Raw genomic sequence first — 20,721 nt, 5'->3', positions numbered from 1 at the left:
TGACTGTGACCGGCTATCCTAAGCTCAGACAACAGATGAGGGTCTCCAACAGACCCTGAACGATCCTACCAGCTCCTTACAACTTCAACGCATAGTTCTACCAGACAGCCAGCGACCCATTTTTTGTTCAGTACAAGATGGTCGTTTACGAGTTTATGTACCAGCTGTATTTAAGAGAGATGTTTTCCTGAAGTTAAACACGCAGTGTGCCCCCACCCAGGGCACGCTGCTACATTACTAATGATTGCCAAACAATTTGTGTGGCATAACATGAATCTCCAAGCCAAGCAATGGTCACGAGAGTGCATCCAATGTCAGCGTGCCAAAATTGGACGTCACATTGTTACACCTATGAAACCTTTAGGAATGCCTGACGGTCGATTCGCACACATACATATCGACATTGTGGGCCCACTTCTAACAACTCAGAGCTTTCGATACTTGCTTACAATCATCGATCGTTTCAGGAGATGGCCAGAGGCCATACCTATTCCAGATATTACAACCGAAGTAGTCGCACAGAAGCTTCTTGCGGGATGGATATCCCGGTTTGGTGTGCCAGCCAGGTAGACAATTTGAGAGCCATTGTTTCTCCAGCTCAATACAATGCTAGCGTCGCAAAATGTTCGATCAGAGTGACCAATGAACATCCTTGGCGCGCATCGCCCCGCCTTCTCTACATATGCCAATTTTATCTTTGGCCTTTTGGCTTGAAATCTTGTTAAATATTATTTATAAATATGAGTTGAATTCCAAGCCAATGACAGTCCACCCCAGTCTCCCCTAGAGCCGTAAACTCTAGGGAGCCGATCAACGCGGCTCTGCTTCAACCACTTACCTAGACTCTGAGGCTTGTATTGTATTTGCTACAAATCTGAAGTTTTATTTCTACAATAAGTCTAAATTAGTTTTCATGTAAGACATTTATGCCAAGTCTTTATCAAGACTTGGTAATAATTCAACACACGTCCAGCTCTACATTGGATAAGTGCCTAGGGTGTGCCCTAGGGTATTTGCACACAAATACCCTAGTGCAGAGCGTACAGCGGAGTAGACAATTTCAGAGGTCTACTCTTGCTAAGACGACTAGAAGTAGATGATATTAAGACCACTGCCTACCACCCACAGTCAAACGGGTGTATTGAACGTTTTCACACCGAACACTCAAAACTGCTTGTTGGGAATTTATCTTTATTGTACAGCCAGCAATTGACGCATTTGTAGTTTACTGTTTTTATTTGCGAAAACCAACTCAAATTCTGTTCTCTTGCTGTCTGCTAAATTATTTAAATTTTTCCCTAATCGGTGACAGATTATTTTCTGACGTTTTTATTATATTTGACATAGTCTATAGAACAGTAGCAACGGGAAATTTTGGGTAACATAATAGAACATAAAATTAACTAAATACATTGTATACAAATAACAAATATTCGTAACACTCCCACCCGGTACAGTTCTATGCAAAAGAGAAACTGTACCACTTATTTTTCATCATCTTTTTAGTCTCCATTTATTGGTATTACTGCTAATTTTATAACAGGACGTTCATATATTCCATTTTTTGTTTGAACTATTGCTCGTCGCACTTGCCCATCAGATGATTTTTTAACTTCAATTACCTTACCCTTTGGCCAATTGCATCTTGGTAAATCTTTATCACATATAATTATAATATCGCCCTGTTTAATTGGTACAACTTGTTTATGCCATTTTGCCCGAAGTAGTAGTTCAGGTATGTATTCAGAAATAAAGCGTCGCCAATTTATTTGCAAATTGCTCTCTGTATAAATAATTAAATTTAAATACTTTAACATCTTTGTTTAAAAATTCAATTGGTTTATCTCCGTTTGAAGATCCAAATAGAAAATGATTTGGGGTTAGAGATTCAGATTCTTCAGATTCTATTGGAAGATAAGTAAGTGGTATTGAGTTTTTGCTATGTTTTCTGCAGCTATGAGACAACTATAAAGTAATTGGTCAGTAGGGTTCCTGATTGGTAATGAATCATATAACGAAATTTTAACCGCTTCACTAGGCGCTCCCAGGCCCCACCCATATATGGGGAAAAGGGTGCGTTGAAGTGAAATTTTAGCTCTGGGCTAATCAGTGAATTGGCTATTAATTTACTGTCAACCTTTTGCAGTTCTTCTCTCAATACTCGTTCAGCTGCAATGAAATTCGTACCTCGATCACTATATATATGCCTTGGTCGTCCCCTTCTGTTAATAAAATTTGTCAAACATAGTATAAAACTGTTCACATCTAGTTTGTAAGCTACTTCGAGATGGACTGCTCTAGTCGTGAGACACGTAAATAAAGCTCCCCATCTTTTCTCCGTCCGTCTTCCAACAGTTACATTTATTGGACCAAAATAATCCATGCCAGTATGTGTAAACGGAGCAGTAAATGTTGCAAGTCTACATGGCGGTAGAGGTGACATTTCTGGTGGTGTTGGCTTAGCAAATTTGACCTTGCAATTTTGACAATTGGTCCTAATTTTTTTAACTAGTTGTCTGAGTTTTGGTATATAAAATTTTTGTCTTATCTCATTTACTACAATTTCATGATTTCTATGGTGATATCATTTGTGATAGTCTTCAATAAATAGTAAAGTTAAACGACTTCCTCTTGGTAAAATTATTGGCCTTTTTGTTTCTGAAATAACATCTATAGCTTCATCTAATCTTCCTCTTATAGGAAGTAAACCATCTTCATCCAGATATGGCGATAATTTATATAAACTGTTTGATTTATTAACTGTTTTCTATAAACTACCAGAATTATTAGTTTTTAATTGTTTTATTTTATTTTTGAAATATTCACATTGAGTTTGCTTTATTAAAATATTTCTAGCACCTTAAAGTTCTTCCGAAGTTAATATGCTCTTCAGATTTAATCAATTTTGCATAAACAATTCTTAAAACATATATGCAGTTGCTCTTAAAATTCTATTAAATTGACTGAATCTTTCAAAATCTATTAAAAGTGGACTATTAAATTTTACTTCATGAGTGGTTAAAATTTCATCAGCCTTTTCCTTTTTAAGGGTGGTGTCTGGAGGCCAACTGTTTTCTAATTGGTACAGAAAATCAGGACCTTTAAACCAACACCTCGTGTTTTTCAAATTGGGACGTTTCGTCCATTTAGTAGCTTCGTCGGTTGTTATTCTTAGTAGGTACATATCTCCAATGTGATATCATTGAGTTTTGTTGAATTTCGGCCACTCTGTAAGCAACATGTTTTGGTAATTTTCTTGAGTCTTCATTTCTTAACCAGCTTAAAACTGTTGAAGAATCTGTCCAATAAACAATGTTGTGCACAGTTATGGAAAGATGTTGACAAAGGCTTTTAGCAAACCTTGAACCCATTACCGCACCATTAAGTTCCAATCGAGGAATAGTTTGTGGTTTTAATGGTGCTACATGTGTTTTCGCTCCAATCAAAGTACACTCTATGACATCTTTTTTCATTATTCTTAGATATACCACACAAGCAATTGCGTATTCGATGGCATCTACAAAAATGTGCATTTGCGTTTTGGTATCCTTCCAGTTTTCGAGTTTATTAAGAAAGTATCTTGGAATTGAAACTTTCTCTATTTCTGGAAGCTGTTTTAACCAAACAAGCCATTTTTGAAACTGTTCATTGGTTATTGGTTGATCCCAAGAAATGTTACTCCTCCATATTTCCCGTTAAAGAATCTTCACATAAATCAAAAAGTTTGCTAACAAACCTAAAGGGTCATATACAGACATTAAGATTTGTAAAATTTCTCGCTTTGTTGGCTTTCTTAATCCACTTAAAACATCTCTGTTTCCTTTATTACATTTTAAATTGAAAATAAAATTATCTCCCTTTAAATCCCACCACATTCCTAGAACCTTCTCCATGCTCTTATTGTTTCCTAGATCTAGGTTGACTTCCTCGTTATTTCCGTAGGTGGTGTTCATGATTTTCATTAATTTTTCAGAGTTTGATCTCCAGTTTCTTATTTCAAAATTTCTGCTGGCGTGAATTAAGGCAATTTCTTTTGCTAATTGGATGGCTTCATCCTCAGTGTCTGTTGATTCTAAGAGATCATCGACATAATGATTCTTTACTATGGAATCAACAGCGCTAGGATATTTTACGCTAAATTTCTTCGCATTAGCGTTTTTAACAAAGCCCCGAAGCCCCGTAGCCCCGAAGGTCATCACAGTCATGACATAAACTTCCAAGGATTATCAGAGCTACCATTGCGACACAAGAATCGTTGTGCATGTTGATCTTCTTCTATTATACCTACACGAAGAAACATTTCCTTGATGTCTCCAGAAAACCCAATCTTTCTTTCACGAAATCGTAGGAGGACGCCTAATAGAGAAGCAAGTTGGTCATCTCCTTTTAATAACATAGAATTTAAGGATATTCCCTGTACGGTTGCTGCTGCATCCCAAACTAATCTGAATTTGTCAGGTTTATTAGGATTAAAGGCCGGAAATATGGGAAGATACCATGTTTTTTCTTGATGCTCTAAGAGGTCTTGTTCTGACAGTTTTCTAATATATTTCTTTTCTAGAAAATCTTAAATTTGTTGATTAATTTTGGTACCTAGTTCTGGATTTTTCTTAATTTTTCTCTCTATACACTCCAGTCTTTGAATAGCCATGGGTTTACTATTAGGGAGTTTCAAGTTGTCGTATTTCCAGATTAATCTCCAATTTTATATTGGTAACCAATTTGAACTAGGGTACTTTCTTGTATACGAATAGCCCTATCTAATTCTCTGGAAACAGACGGTTTAATATTTTGAACTCCAAGGCTTTCAACTGAAAAGAAATCTTTTACACTATTAAAGAGTCCTTGGTTAGTAATGCTTTCAGAACTACATTCGTAAATGTGGTACGAGTAGTTTAATTCTACATCGTTATTTGAAAACATTGCAAAAATGGTCCAACCTAACCTGGACTTTGCAGCTATCGGTTGAAGTTCTAGACCTTCCTTCACTCGAAGTGGTAACGCCAAGTCCCAGTTATCTAAGCCTATCAAGATCTGAGGAACAGCGTTCTTATATGATTTGAAAGGCAAGTTTTTTAGATAGGAAAAGCTTTCTTTAATTGCCTTTGCATCGAGAGTTTGTTTTGGAAGGCCTAATTTTCTTACCCTTCTGGCTGGTCGGTGGTCAAATTCTTTGGCCCCATTATAATCACCAGCAATAGAAAAAATACTTTTTCTGACGCATCTTCTAAGAGTTGTTGGTTTCCGGTCCATTTTAAGCAAAGTTGTTCTGGGTTTCCCATTATATTTAGCTTTTTAGCAATACTTTCTTCTAACAAAGTAACGGAAGACCCTTCATCTAGAAAGGCAAATGTACTTTCTTGCACCCTGCACCTTCCTACTTCCATTTCTTAAAACAACGGGAAGTATTCGAAAGCGTGTTCCTTGATGTACATTACTTTCTTCATCTGCAGATAAGAGGTGTGATTCTACTGTTTGCATACCGCTTTCCTTTTTGATAAGCTTTGTACTTTTATTGGATACTTGTTCTGAAAATTCATGAAGAAGAGGATTATGCTTCATTTGGCATTCTTCTTTGTTTCATTTTACAGGATACTTACAGGGAAATCTGTGTTTCTTTAACCAAAGCCTACATAAATTTAAGGCTTTAACAGCCTCCCATCTTTGAGATAATGAATATCTCTGAAATTCTGAACAACCTGCAATCTTTTTACAATCTCTCTGATTACACAGTTTACAATTATGTGTTTCACTGGAGGCATATGGTTCATGTATATTAGTATGCACATTATTATTAAATTGCCGTTTTTTATTACTTTGGTCATTAAGGGCTAATGTAGGTAGAGCAGAACAAACATTTGTTGCCAGATTATACAACCAATCAGCAAGTTCCCTTAATCCCTGAAAATTTTGAAAAGCACTGCGATATATCGCCCAATTAACTTTAATTTGTGAAGGTAGTTTCTCTAATAGTTCATGCATAAGGGTCGGGTTATTAAGATAGTCTTTTAAATTAGATGCTTCCAATAAAACACATAAATTTTTAACTGCTAAAGCAAATTCTACCAGAGTTTCAAGTTTTTCCGGTTTAGGAGGTGGTAATCTACGAATAGAATTTATATGAGCTTCAATAATTTGCTCAGGTCTTCCAAAAAGAACTTTTAATGTAGCTATAATTTGGGGCACACATTGAGGTAATATTAAAAAACTTGAAACACTGACTCTTGCTGGACCTTTTAAACATTTTTGTAATCTTAATATATTCTCATGATTATCTACTTGACATAGCTCAGTAGATTCTTTCAAAACTACTAATAAACACGGGCCAGTAATATGGATTACCATTAAAAATAGGGAGATCTCCAGGATCCCTTCTTTTATACAATATACCTGAACTTTTATCGTTATAAGTTGGCAGAGGCTTACCAAGTGTTGGTGTTAAAGGGGCAATATTGTCGATAAAGGGCTTATCTATATTTAGAGAACGGAATTTATTGACCAAAGGGTTAGTTTCAATTATTTCTTCTTCATCGATGTCTTGACTAGCATTCGAGCACTCATCTTCTTCTATAATTCTCCTAGACTCCTTGGTTAACTCTCTTTCTTGACGTAATAGATCTCGTTCTTCCTGCAGAAGTTGAAGCTTCATTTTTGTTTTGCTGCTTGTTGATGAGGAGCTTTTTAAGGAGGTTGCAGAACAAGATTTCTTGATTTTGGAACCTTGTGGGTGAGACTTCTTAGTGGCTGCGTCTACACAAAGAGGACACTTCCAGCTGTCATCACCAATTATTTCGGAATCATCCTGTACATTTACGCATTCAAAACAGCACCATTTTTTACATTCTGTACATTCTACCATCCGTTCTTCACGATATGGTTTGCCGCAGACAGGACATAGATCAATTTTGGTTCGTCCAACAACTGATGGACCCATATTAGTAGATCTTGTAATTTGAGCTTGTTGGGAATTTATCTTTATTGTACAGCCAGCAATTGACGCATTTGTAGTTTACTGTTTTTATTTGCGAAAACCAACTCAAATTCTGTTCTCTTGCTGTCTGCTAAATTATTTAAATTTTTCCCTAATCATGTTACCCGAAATTTTGGGTAACATGATAGAATTTAAAATTAACTAAATACATTGTATACAAATAACAAATATTCGTAACACTGCTCTCATCGCCGCTGATACAGTATCGTGGGTTGAAGCTCTCCATTTGGTAATGTTTAGTCTTCGAAACACTTTTAAGCAGGACATTTCGTGTACAGCCTCCGAGTTGTTTATGGTACCCCAGTGTGCCTCCCTGGACAGCTGCTTGTCCTTAGTGCTGTTGCACCCGACGAACATAGTTTTGTCCAACGACTACTTGAGATCATGGAAGCAGTGCGGCCTATACCAACACGCAACCACTCAGCCCGCACTGCCTTTGTCCATCCGGATCTGCACTCCACGACTCATGTGTTTATTCGGACCGATAAAGTGAAGCCTCCACTTACACTACCTATACCGGCTCGTTTAGAGTTTTGGAACGTAGTGACAAGTTTATCACAGTAAATGTCCAAAATGTTCCTCAACGAATTTCCATGGTTCGACTCAAACCAGCATACATTCCAGCGGCCCAACAGGTGAAGGAAGAACATGCATATGCCAGCCGTCTGCTGAGCAACACAGGTCAACCGCCTGCCACACATGGGTTTACTGTGCTGCTGAAGAGAGTGAACGTCGACGCCGAAAGACAGGCTGACAATAAAACAGAAAAAGAGAAGGCAGTCAGCTGATCCCCGTCAGAGGGGATTCAACTTCAAAAGAGGAACCATTACTGTTTTCTTACTTGTTTTAGTATGTAGTTTCTTGTTAATAAACCATTAAAGTAGTTTAAAGTGTGCCTCGATTACCGTGCTTTCCGCAAAACAGGCCACAGTATAATAAATTTAACCATATCCGTCGCAGTCTAATAAAAAAAATGTCATCACATTTATTTGGCCTCCAGGCGCCAGGCCGTATGAGGCTGTGTGAAGAGTTAATGTCGTGCTTCATGGGACAAGACATTTGGCAAGTCCTGCGCTATGATCAGAAGACCAGACCAGGACGCCAGGACCAGACTGAGACCTGAGACTGACCATTACCACACCAATTATCATTACCAGTACCAGTATATTTTTGTTTGTAGGACATTTTTCACCCAGTAGGTCCCAGTAAAGATAGCCTCAAATGAGTTTGACAGAACGAAATATTGGTGTTTGGGCCTGTTTGGCGAAGATGAAATTTGGTTAAGTTGGGGTTTCATGCAATGAACATAACCTATAGATATATTTAACATTGAGTGTAAGCTTAATATAGGTCAGTGTTGTCATATGGTCAATTATTTCATACTCTCACATTTAAAATTATGAGCAAGTGCGCAATATAATTATATGAATTGAAAATTTAAAACAAACAAAAACGTGAAAAATACATATATAATTAAAAGCATTAAAATTATACCTATAAATATTATAAAATAAAGTTATATCTTTGGACGGCCCTGACAGTGGCATGATTATACCACGTTTTAAACCGCTCTGTTATTTTTCAATTTTTAAATGTAAAATACGAAACAAAAATTTGATATTCTTAAATACTATCAACAAATATTAGTGCAGTGTTGATGCCAATCGACTCAACCCGACGTGAGTAACAAAAAACCTTTATGTAATATATTACAATAGTAAATATAACCTATATAATTCGAATAAAGTTCAACCTACTGGTTTTATCAATTGGTTTTTTGGAACCGTTCGGAACTGATCCACGCCGGTTATTTGGCCGATGACAGGACCGGACCTGCGGCAACGCAGGAAACAAAATTAAAATGACTTCAATTAACAACATGACTACTTCTACTCCAAATACACCAAAAAGTACTTATTCCAATGTAGTAAATACCTTCAAACACCCAACAGAGGACCAAGCAGTAGTACTCTCCAGTATCGAAGGCATCAAAATCCACAATTACATCGTAGCAATTGGATCACTGGTTGGTCCACGTAACGTCTTGTTTGCATCTAGAATTAAAAACAACAGACTACCTCTCTACCTCTCTACTAAAAACATAGTCGATATACTTCTTCATTCCTACAAATATATTAATATAAATGTGTCAGAAATAGAGATAAGAAGATTAATCACAGCAGCACAACGACTTGTAATTTCTAACGCATGTCCTTCAATTCCAAACAATATCATTGAAGCAGAATTACAAAAATTAGTCATCATTGCAGTTTCCAAGATGACTTTCCTAAGAGTGGGTATGACAGAAACCGAATATAGTCACATCCTAAGCTTCAGACGGCAAGTATTTATTTCGCCCCTGGATAATATCTCCATTCCTGACTCCTTCAATGTATTCCACAATAAAACTTATCGCTTATTCCTCTCTATTGATGGACTAAACTGCTCTAAATGCAACACTATTGGACATACCGATACAGATTGTCCCATCATAACAACTGCTAACTCCTCATACGTAACCCCAGAAACCTCTGCAAATACGACACCTGAAACAGACGATAGAGATCCTGAAACACAACTAAACATGGAAACGAACGCCAGCATAACTGAAACTATAGAAAACGTAAGTCAACCCTCCTTACCAAAAGAAACTGTATCATCAAATTTAAATAACATTAATAATCCTGCTGAAACTGTAACTCTGCAACCTTCAGTTAATATTAACAACTTACTCAAGGTAAAAGACAAATCTCATCCCCACCTGACATCGACCAAAATAACCCAGAAACGAACTCACATGTGAACACTATGCTGTGTATACAAGAAACTCACTTCAAAGAGAATTCTATAAAAAACTTAAAAAAATATATTCCCTTTCTAAAAAATAGAAGTACAGAACACGCCAGTGGGAGCGTGGCTATCTTTGTCAGAAATGATATTTAAGCTAAGCCTATTAATCTAAATACCAATCTCGAAGCCGTTGCAGTTCAGGTCATATACAAAATGAAAATAAACATTTCTAATATATATATATATATATATATATATATATGGCTATTGCAGATGATACCCACCCCGGTATATTATACAGATTAGTGGTGGCCCGGCATCGCAACGTAAGAAGGGAGGTATTTTTCGCATATACTAAATAATATAACATACATATTAAAGGAATCCTCAAATATATGATGGGTTTTTTTCGAATCCCGTCTGTTTGGGAATGTTTCCCAATGGATTTTTAAACACATTACCTATATTATTTTTTTTTCGTGTTTATTCAATTTTATGAATTAAAATAGATTACACAAATATAACTAACATTAAAATGAGTGTATTAGAATAAAATTATATTGTCCTTGTGTGTGGAAGTCTCTTTTTACACTGCCACCTGACCCCTCTTACATGTGTCGATTTTTTAACAGTCATTTTCCTCGTCTTGGTGGCGCCTTTAACTGACGCGAAGAATCCAGCGTCGGGTTCGCAGTTCTGCGGCCTACCCACGTTTTAAAATAAAATAAATAAATATAGTTAGGACGGAGTCTTAACATACCGCCCCCTGTTGGAAGGTCCACCTTTCAACCCATTTTAACGTACATGAAACAAAATAATGAAAGTTCAGTTCATAAAACGAATAGAAAATGAGGTTACTTTACGTCAATGGGTAAAACACAAAGTTTGTTGACACCGCGTTTAAATTGTCCATTACTTGTACGCACTGTCGCCACTCTAACTACATTGTCTCTACCCGGATGAACATCAATCACACTACCCATTTGCCACTTGAGAGGTGGAAGATCATCCTCCTTGATAATGACCATATCGCCGATTTGCAATTGTCTGCTGCTTGAGGTACGCCATTTACTTCGTGTCTGAAGATGACTGAGATACTCTTTAGACCACTTATCCCAGAAGTGCTGAATGATTTGAGTGACATGATGAAATCTGGAAATTCTAAATGGGTTGTGCTGTCGTAAGTCTTCTTGAGGTAAACATTTTAATGAGCAACCAATTAGAAAATGTCCAGGCGTAAGTACCTCCAGGTCCTCAGGATTTTCGGTTAGAGGTGTGAGAGGACGAGAATTGAGGCAAGACTCGATCTGTGTTATCACTGTGTTAAACTCATCATAACCCAACCGTTCATTTCCCATTACTCTACGTAAATGAAATTTAACACTTCGAACCCCTGCCTCCCAAATTCCACCAAAGTGTGGGGACCGTGGAGGGTTAAATGACCAAATTATATTAACATTTGAGAAAAACTCTGTAAATTTCGTCTGATTCTCCGGATTAGTAAGAAATGAATGAAGATCATTAAGATGATTCCTTGCTCCAACAAAATTGGTCCCATTATCTGAGAAAAGATTCTGACACAAACCCCTTCGCGCTATAAACCTTTTAAAACAATTAATGAATGCTTCCGTACTTAAATCGAAAGCTAACTCTAAATGAATGGCCTTAACCGATAAGCAAACAAATATACATATGTAAGCCTTTACAAATGATTCTCCCCTAAGTCTACTAACCTTGATATCAAATGGCCCACAATAGTCTACCCCAGTATTGGTAAAGGGTTTAGAAGGTGTTATGCGTTCCACTGGTAAATTTCCCATTAAAGGGTTTTGTGTCACCGGCTTTACCTTGAAACAAGTTATACATCTTCTTGTAACCTTCGACACTGTACGAAAACCTTGAATTGGCCAATATTTTAATCTTATTATTCCTAACAATAATTGAGGACCTGCATGCATATTTTTTAAGTGTTCTCCCCGAACAATTAGGTCAGTTAAATGATTATTATTGGGTAAAATTATCGGATGCCTTTGTTCGTATGAAATATTCGCCCTTTCCAGGCGACCACCTAGTCTAATTAATCCCTGTTCATCAATGAACGGCCTTAATGAAATCAATTTACTATTTCCCTTAACAATTCCTGATGATTTTAACGTTTTTAATTCAGTCTCAAATGCTTCTGCTTGAACAAATTTAATTAAATGTATTGTTGCCTTATGAATTTCATCTGCTTGCAATGTCCCACTTAATTTTGTATTTGAAGACTGACAGTTGTTAATGAATCTAAGACAATAAGCCCAAACCCTTTGAATCCTAGTAAAGTTAGAAAATTTATTAATCATTATCACAGAAATCGTTGAAGTACATGATAATACCGATTTCTTCTTCCTTTCGGGTATTTCTTGAATATTATTGACTACTGCTTCTGGCCATAGACTTGATTCGAGCTTAAGCCACTCAGGCCCTTCCCACCATAATTTACATTTCAATAATTGATCTGCATCAATTCCCCGGGATATTACGTCAGCTGGATTGTCCTTAGAAGAAATGTGCCTCCATGATGTCACTGAAGATAATTGTTGAATCTCAGCCACTCTATGTGAAACAAATGTTTGCCACTGACTGGGCTCCCCACGTATCCAAGATAATGAAATAGTCGAATCACAGAAAAATTGAACCTTATTTATTGACATTCCAATGGCTGCTTGAACTTGTTTGACCAACCTTGCACCCAGTAAGCATCCACACAATTCTAATCTAGGTAAAGACACCACTTTTAGTGGAGCTACCTTGCTCTTTGCGCAAAGCAGACTTACGTAATTATTTCCATTTGTATCTGTTGATTTTATGAATAAAACAGCCCCATAAGCCACTTCGGATGCATCTGTAAAACAATGAAGCTCTATTCCGACGTTGTTTGTACAAATTGCTTGACGACTAATACTGATCTTTCTAAGCTCATCTATTTGACTCCTGAAACGTACCCAAATTGTTTGTATATCCAGCGGAACCGACTCGTCCCATGTCAGATTTAATTTCCAAAGTTGCTGCATGATTAACTTTGCTCGAACAACAACTGGCCCAAGCAATCCCATTGGATCAAAAATACGCGCAATTGTTGACAAAATAATCCTTTTCGTTACTCTTGTTTGTGATTTATCAATATTGATGCTATACTGTAAGGTATCCTCGTTTGAGTTCCATAAAACTCCTAATGTGTTTGTGACGTCCTTATCCGAAAAATAGTGTTCAATATCTACACTTGAATCCCTCTCGTCGTTTAAAATTTCCTTTCGATTCGATACCCATTTTCTCAATGAGAATCCGCCCCCCTTGAGGATATCTGTAATTTTAGCCTTTAAATTTCGAACGTTTTCAATTGTATCACCACCTGTCAATAAATCATCGACATAAAAATCTTTTAATATTGTTTTGCTTGCTTCTGGATAGATGTCTAAATTGTCAAGAGCTGTTTGATGAAGACATCTAATTGATAGAAATGATGCGCAAGCTGTTCCGTATGTGACCGTATTCAGAACGTATGTCTGAATTGGTTTCTCCCTGTTAAAATCGCCATAAAATCCTTTGTAGATTTCTATGTTCTTGTTTCACTTGCACTTGCCTATACATCTTGGCAATATCTGCACCCATTACGACAGAATGCCTTCGAAACCTTAGAAGAATATCAAACAAATTGTCTTGTAGTTTAGGTCCTACCATTAATGTGTCGTTCAACGAAATACCAGTATCTGTAGATGCTGAACCATCGAAAACTACCCTTAATTTTATGGTAATAGAATTTTGTTTGAATACTCCGTGATGTGGTAAGTAGTAACTATTCCCTCTCTGCATGGAAGGTGGTTCTTCTGAAATTAATTTTGACATATGCCCCAAATCTATATATTCTCGAATAAATGCATGATACGACTCTCGTAATTCTTCATCCTTTTCTAACCTTCTTTCGAGCTGTTTGAATCGTTTTTCTGCCAAAAATGACGAGTTTCCTAACTGATTTGTCTTGTCACGTAGCAACAAGTTTACTCTAAAACGTCCTTCTTCATTTTTTACTGTTGTTTCCTTGAAGATCCTTTCGCATTCTTGTTCCTCTTTGGTTGATTTGTGTTCCTCACCGAATTCCTCCAACAACCAGAATTTTTCTATTTGTTTATGTATGGAACTGTTGACAGAAAAGTTGCAAGTATGTGCTTCGATTTTTGAAAAATATGACATGTTTTGCTGGGAAGATATAGCTCCCGCTACCACCCATCCAAATTTCGTTTTTTGAACCGTCAAGTTAGTATTTTCTATACGCACTTGCCCCACGCATAAAAGTTGCCAAAAGACCGATGAACCTAAGATCATGTCTACCCTGGTAGATATACCAAAATGTTCGTCTGCAAGAGTTAATCTTTCCGGAATTTGGATTGATTTTAAATTGATATCAATTGCTGGGAGATTGCTAACAATGTCATTTATTACCAAAAATGAAGCCTTGAATGAATAATTATTAACCCTTGAATTGACCATAGCATCTACTGCATGTGTGATTTTAGTAGAGCTCTGACCTATACCCTTAACCTAAATATCCATATGTTTTGGTGTTAACCCTAGTTTCTCAAAGAACTCCCGTGACATAAAATTGGATCGTGATCCTGAATCTAAAAGTACCCTTCCTTCATGTTTAATCCCATCTTTACCGGTGATATAAACAATTGCTGTGGAAAGCAAAACAACTGTTTCCGAATTTTGTCTTAAATTGTTGCCCATAAAGAGATGATTATTATTATCATTAGCCAAATAACCCTGATTTTCATTTTCCCCTAGACTAACGGATGGAAATGCCCCAATATTTTCTTGCTCTTCTTGAGTTGTGTTACCTTGATTTATTTCCCTCCTAAAATTATTATTTGATGATGAATGCGTTGGATACCCTTGATAACGCGATTGATTTGAAACATTAGTGTCAGTTAAGTGATTGCCTAATTGTGCCCTTGAACCATCTTGTATATGATGAGAGTAGTTCCTGTTATTTGCTCTTGATTCTAAATTATTCTCAACTCTTGGCGGTTGAGCTTGTGCCCTCGTGTAGTTTCCTGTAGCTGGTGTCCTTGAATTTGTGCGAAAAGTTGAATCATGGAGGAGAGAATGATGTTTCCTCCCACATGATTTGCAACCTCCTAATTTACAGTCTGGAACCCCGTGTCCTAGCTGTAAACAATTCCAACATGATTTTGTTCTTTTGACTTCTTCCCGTTTTGCGCCTAATTGTAAATTGATAAATTTTCTACAAGTATATGCCTTGTGTCTTCCTTCGCAAAATTGACATTTATCCTCCACGGCTACAAATGATCTACTATTGCCTACCTTTACCCTGTGATCTGTACCTTTAAAACCCTGTTTGCTTGCCTCCATCACCTCTAGCATTTGACATTTTCTTTCCAAAAAACCTTGAAAATCCACCATTGTGGAGAATTTGTCATGTAATCCTTCCTTATGCCATTCTTTCCTTGTAATTGGGTCCAGCTTTTGCTCCAAAAAATATATCAGCAGAATATCCCATTTTTCAACATCTTCCTCCAATGATATCAATGCTCGAAGATTCTTCCTTATTGTATCCAAAAAGTTCCTTAATTGAACTCCATCTTCTTTACCTAAATTTGGAAAATTGTACAGTGAATCGATATGACTCATTGCAATCAACTTTTTGTTTTCATACCGATTTTAATAGGCTCCATGCTTCCTCGTAGTTTCTGTCTGAAACTTCCAGTGAACGTATAACACCTGCGGCTTCGCCTTTTAATGAATTCTTTAAATAATGGAAACGCTGAACATTTGTTAAGTTTTCGTTATTATGTATCAAAACATTGAATGTATTGTGAAACTCGAGCCACCCTGTATAAGACCCCTGATAACTAGGAATATCTATCGTAGGCAATTTGACGTTTCTATCTATGCGCGGAGATTGAGGAAAAGTTATATTTTGCGACGTCTCACCAGTTGAGACATTTCCACTAATATTTAATTCTTGTAATTTAACCTCCGCCCATGCTATTAACCTGAAATATTTTTTCTCGAAATCTGAACGTTCATTTTCAGCCTTCTCAGAGTCATCTAAAATTATTTCTATTTCGCTTTGAATGTCATTAAATTCCCTCCACAATTCCCGACACTTATCTAACCTGTCCGGTAATTGCGCACCCTGTTCTTTAATGTACTTATTTGTAAATGTTTCAAACCTAGATAATTGACCTTTAACCGTGGACCTTTTTTTCTGCAATCTATTTCATTCATTTCGCAATTGTTCCCTATCTCCCCCATCTATCTCATGTACCGACATCGTTAAAATGTATAAACAAACTTAGAATGCAATATTAATAAATCAAATGTTTATGTATTCCTGTTAAAACCTGAAATGTGAATATATTTTCTTACCCCTGTATGTTTTTACCTCAAAAAACCTATGAATAGCTGTTTTAATAATATTTTGATATTAATTAGCCACAGTAAAATCAAAGAATATAGAAGCGTCTATATTCTTTGGTAAAATATGATCGTATTAAAATCTTAAAATGACTATTTTACTTTTAAATAACGAAACTGACGTGAAGTAGCTATTGTTTGTTTAAAAATGCCCTAATAATATTGTTAAATAATCATACTTCTCGTAATTGCGTTTATAATAAATTCAACACAGCAAAAACACAGAAAGTTAGGAAAGGAAATGTATGTAATTACTATAAAACTGAGGTACTTACGATTTTTGCGATGTATTTGCTCATGTATGCATACAATTTAACTGTTACCTCGTGATGCCGGCTTTTTCTTCCAATTAATAATAACCAATCAAACCACGCTCTGCTACCAAATGTTTGGGAATGTTTCCCAATGGATTTTTACACATTACCTATATTATTTTTTTTTTCGTGTTTATTCAATTTTATGAATTAAAATAGATTACACAAATATAACTAACATTAAAATGAGTGTATTAGAATAAAATTATATTGTCCTTGTGTGTGGAAGTCTCTTTTTACACTGCCACCTGACCCCTCTTACATGTGTCGATTTTTTAACAGTCATTTTCCTCGTCTTGGTGGCGCCTTTAACTGACGCGAAGAATCCAGCGTCGGGTTCGCAGTTCTGCGGCCTACCCACGTTTTAAAATAAAATAAATAAATATAGTTAGGACGGAGTCTTAACACCGTCTATATACTAATCATTGTGCCCTTATGCTTGTTCGCAGCCCGGCGATGTTGCCAATTATTAAATTTAGTAAGACATTTTTTGTTGAACACATTGATCTTTACTTTCGAAAACTTTTAAATAAATGTGTAGTGTGTAGTTTCAAGTTAGTCAAGTGTTTTAAAAATGAAAAGTTCTCGTTTCTTACTAGAATTGGCGGCTCGAGATCAAACGGGTAAGTAATCTTATTTACATTTTATGTATAGAAATTTACGCTCCAAAACGTCCAAATTAAATAATAAAAGTCCGAGTACATTATTATTCATATTGTCCGTATTTAACGTTTTTGCATGGGACCTTTGGTATGATTTAAACTTTTATTACAGGGCGTCGTCGAAAAGTAACTAAAATTAAGGTGTAAATTTTTAATATTTGTTGGTTGTATCAATGTGAATCTACCCGTTCTACATCAATATCGTTCGATGGAATAAAAGTACAAAATTATCAACAATAACTTCTATTCAAAAATTACAGGCAGTTTTAAAATGAAATAATTCTAAAGAATATATCGGTGGTAAGTTCACAAAGGTACTGATTTTACAATCTTTTAAATTAATATAAACATGCCACGGCTTCTCCGAAATAAAAATATAATCAAAGCGGGAAGTCGTTAAATTTAATTACACATTCTCGACGTGAGATATAAACATAAAAACCACGTCGCCCTAATATTTAGAATAAACATCTTTTAAGTGCGTCTTATGCTTAATAAGCAATAATACTCGACTTAAGCCATAAATAATAAAATAATCTACTGAGTGTCTCTGACAATATTATATTTTAAAATATTTCAATTTGGACATTGAAGAGATTATATTACAATTAATTAAGAATTAGTTAGTTATTCTCACGTCTACGTATCCAATTACTACTAATTTAAATTTCCATATATCCTCTGTAGTTTTACTCGTTACAGTTTTTTATTTATTTTACAGAAAGTCTGCCGTCAGTTAGTACTTTGTCAGCTTTTCTCTACTTCACTCACGTCACTCTAATTTTCGTTGATACACCGCACTTATTTTCCTCTTGAATACCGATCACAGGCAGCTAAACTTTTCCCTTTTCTCTAATTTCTTATTTTGTAGCTTTTCCCGAATTACCTGACTGTATATTATATGTATTCTGTGTACATTCTATTTAACGTAAGTCCTTTTCTTCTATGGCCCTTCATTATTTTTCCAATATGTCTCATCTATCTTCTTCACTTTTTGATATTTAGAAAATACCAACAACTGTTACGTCATTAATGTCATTTTTGTAACAACTAATAATATCTCTTAATATTTCCACCGTTAACAAATAACCTTCTTTTATATTAAAGGATATGTGAGTGAAGGAATTGAAGTAATCCGAAATGATTCAGTATGGGAAAATAATGATGAAGACTCATTAGTATTAGTTTCCGAAAGTGAACTTTACGAAGACTCCGGATTAGAATATATTCCACCAGAATCAGAGGATTACAAATTTCCAAAAAGGCGTAATATACTTAAAGTATTATGTTAATAAATTCTTGTATTTAAATACTCACATAAGATTTGTTTTAGTATAATGTTGAACGGAGTGTATCGCCAGGAATGAGACCAAATCAATCCAAAATTAATGTGATTGAAAACGTTTTATTAACTACTGTAGTAACAGTAAAATTTAAAAAGTTGTATGTACATTCTCTCTCAAGTGTAAATACTTTTAGGATAACAAGTGCCTACCATCAGAAACAAAAGTTCTAAATTACTTGAAAAGTATGAGAGGATCAGAAGTTACAGAATCGGAAATTTTAAAGTAGATATTCTTAATAAACTAGATTCAAACCTTACTCAAAATCTAGAAAACTGTGCTGAGACAACCGAAACTCTTTTGAAACGAAAATTTGAAACGAAAAGTGAAAAATCTAAAAATATTTCTAAACTAGAATTAAATATCAACAATTCAGAAAATAAAGAAAACTTTGAGATGCCATTTTATGAGGACGTAAGTTCCTTTTTTCCCAAACTAAATTTTCTACAATATTTAGCCTAATAAAGCATATGTTACATTAGTGTTTATCGCTTCTTTCATCATACAGTTTTGAAACTTTCATTTTGTTCTGTTCTGTGTACCACAAATATTTCTCGTTTTTGCGTCAACAATCCTACCTTTGTTCTTTGGTTTATTTGTTTGACCTTAAGTAACTAGCTGATCTCGTCGTCTTTTTAATATTATTTTGTCTCACTTTTTACTATTTACTTAATATTATTCAAGCAAAATGAAATTACTCGAATCAGTGAAAATTAATACGTTTTGATGTTACAACAAAATCTCGATATGTTTTTTTAGAAGAGTAATTTTTGCTGACGGTAGAAGTTGGTGTTGTTAAAGGGTACTAGTTTTATAATTATTAATTAAAGAGGCAAAATAATAATAATGGTTGTAGAAAAGGGAAGTTTTTTGTATTCTTATAGTCATATGTTTTATCAAATATCTTGCCTAGTTCTTTTGATTGTTTTCTATCATCAATGCAGTACTTTAGAAGTGGAAACTACCCACAGTAGAAGAAACAAATGGCTTCATTATAACCATTATTTTACACCCTACTTAATTACAAATGGCACAATTCAGAGCTTTAAAAAGCATTTTAAGTCTTATCTCCTTGTGTATAGACACTTTCAGTAGAATTAGAATACTTTTAGTAGAATTAGGACACAAGATATGTAGGTAAGACAGCGCCATAGTTCTAACGGTTTATTTCTTATTTAAACAATTGAAAATGTAATGTATGATATTATGTATGTTAGCGACTCCTTTAGGGTTAAGTGGAAGAGCAAGCCATTGATTCCTATGCATCAAATAGTTTGAACTTCGCCTTTTGTTTCTATTAATTTTCTGTTATATATATTTCGTAATTTTGTAATATTTGTTTTTTATTTGGAAATAATAAAGACATTTATTTTTAGTATTAAATTATATAAAAATATTACATACGAGAAAAATTATGCTAACAAACAAGCACGTTAAAAATTTATAGACATATGTTAAACGGAAATACCTAAGAAGTGTATTTCAGATTGTCATTTGTCTATCAATGTTTAACATTTGTCTTTATTGGCATTTTTTCTTTGTTTGTAATATTTTATAAAAATTTTAAACTTTTTGCACTCACTCTTAAGTAGGATGTCTGATAAACGATATGTTAAAATCATTTGTTTCTTCTTCCACTTCGAGATGACTGCCCTGATGATGATTGGAAACAATCGAATGTACTAGGCAAGATAATTCATACAAACATATGAACCATAAGTTCAAAAATTTCTTTTTTCTGATAGTAATAATTTTGAACGAACTTTCTTATCGCACGCTACTACTTTAAGTGATTATATTTTCTCCCCTAAAAATATGTCGTGATCTGTCACCTCGTCAACTAATCAAACAACTTATTCAGACTTGCGTTAGATATATACATAATATGTATTTACTCCTTTTTTTTATAACTTTTATACCGTTTTTAAATAATTCTGGATTATTTGTTTCTACATACAACCTTATGTTATACAAAAAATCCAGAAATTTCTCCTTGCAATTTGCACATATTTTTTCAACTCCCTGGTAATAAAAAATAACAATTAAAATTTGATTAAGTAGAAATGAGATTGCAAATATTTTAATATCTATTGTATAAGTGTAAAAATTTTCCTAGTTACTTCAATATTAAACAATTTTAG

At 35.0% G+C, this 20,721-nt stretch overlaps 3 protein-coding genes across 3 annotated transcripts; all 3 read right to left on the bottom strand.

Annotated features, from left to right (window-relative positions):
* Positions 1–3,146: 3,146 nt before the first annotated feature.
* On the bottom strand, positions 3,147–3,533 carry LOC140433034 (uncharacterized). Its single transcript, XM_072521115.1, has one exon. It carries the CDS (start codon positions 3,531–3,533, stop codon positions 3,147–3,149), a length of 387 nt encoding a protein of 128 aa, XP_072377216.1.
* A 162-nt stretch (positions 3,534–3,695) lies between these two features.
* On the bottom strand, positions 3,696–4,205 carry LOC140433018 (uncharacterized). The gene has a single exon (XM_072521114.1). It carries the CDS (start codon positions 4,203–4,205, stop codon positions 3,696–3,698), a length of 510 nt encoding a protein of 169 aa, XP_072377215.1.
* Positions 4,206–10,635: 6,430 nt separating this feature from the next.
* Positions 10,636–14,308, bottom strand: LOC140433002 (uncharacterized). Its single transcript, XM_072521113.1, has 2 exons — positions 13,404–14,308; positions 10,636–13,342 (listed from the first exon to the last, which is right to left on the bottom strand). Exons 1-2 carry the CDS (start codon positions 14,306–14,308, stop codon positions 10,636–10,638), a joined length of 3,612 nt encoding a protein of 1,203 aa, XP_072377214.1.
* Positions 14,309–20,721: the final 6,413 nt, after the last annotated feature.

This window comes from Diabrotica undecimpunctata, chromosome 1 (genome assembly GCF_040954645.1).
Source record: "Diabrotica undecimpunctata isolate CICGRU chromosome 1, icDiaUnde3, whole genome shotgun sequence".
NCBI classification, from domain to species: domain Eukaryota; kingdom Metazoa; phylum Arthropoda; class Insecta; order Coleoptera; family Chrysomelidae; genus Diabrotica; species Diabrotica undecimpunctata.
The sequence above is the reverse complement of the archived record's forward strand: the minus strand, read 5'-3'. Positions and strand labels throughout refer to the sequence as shown.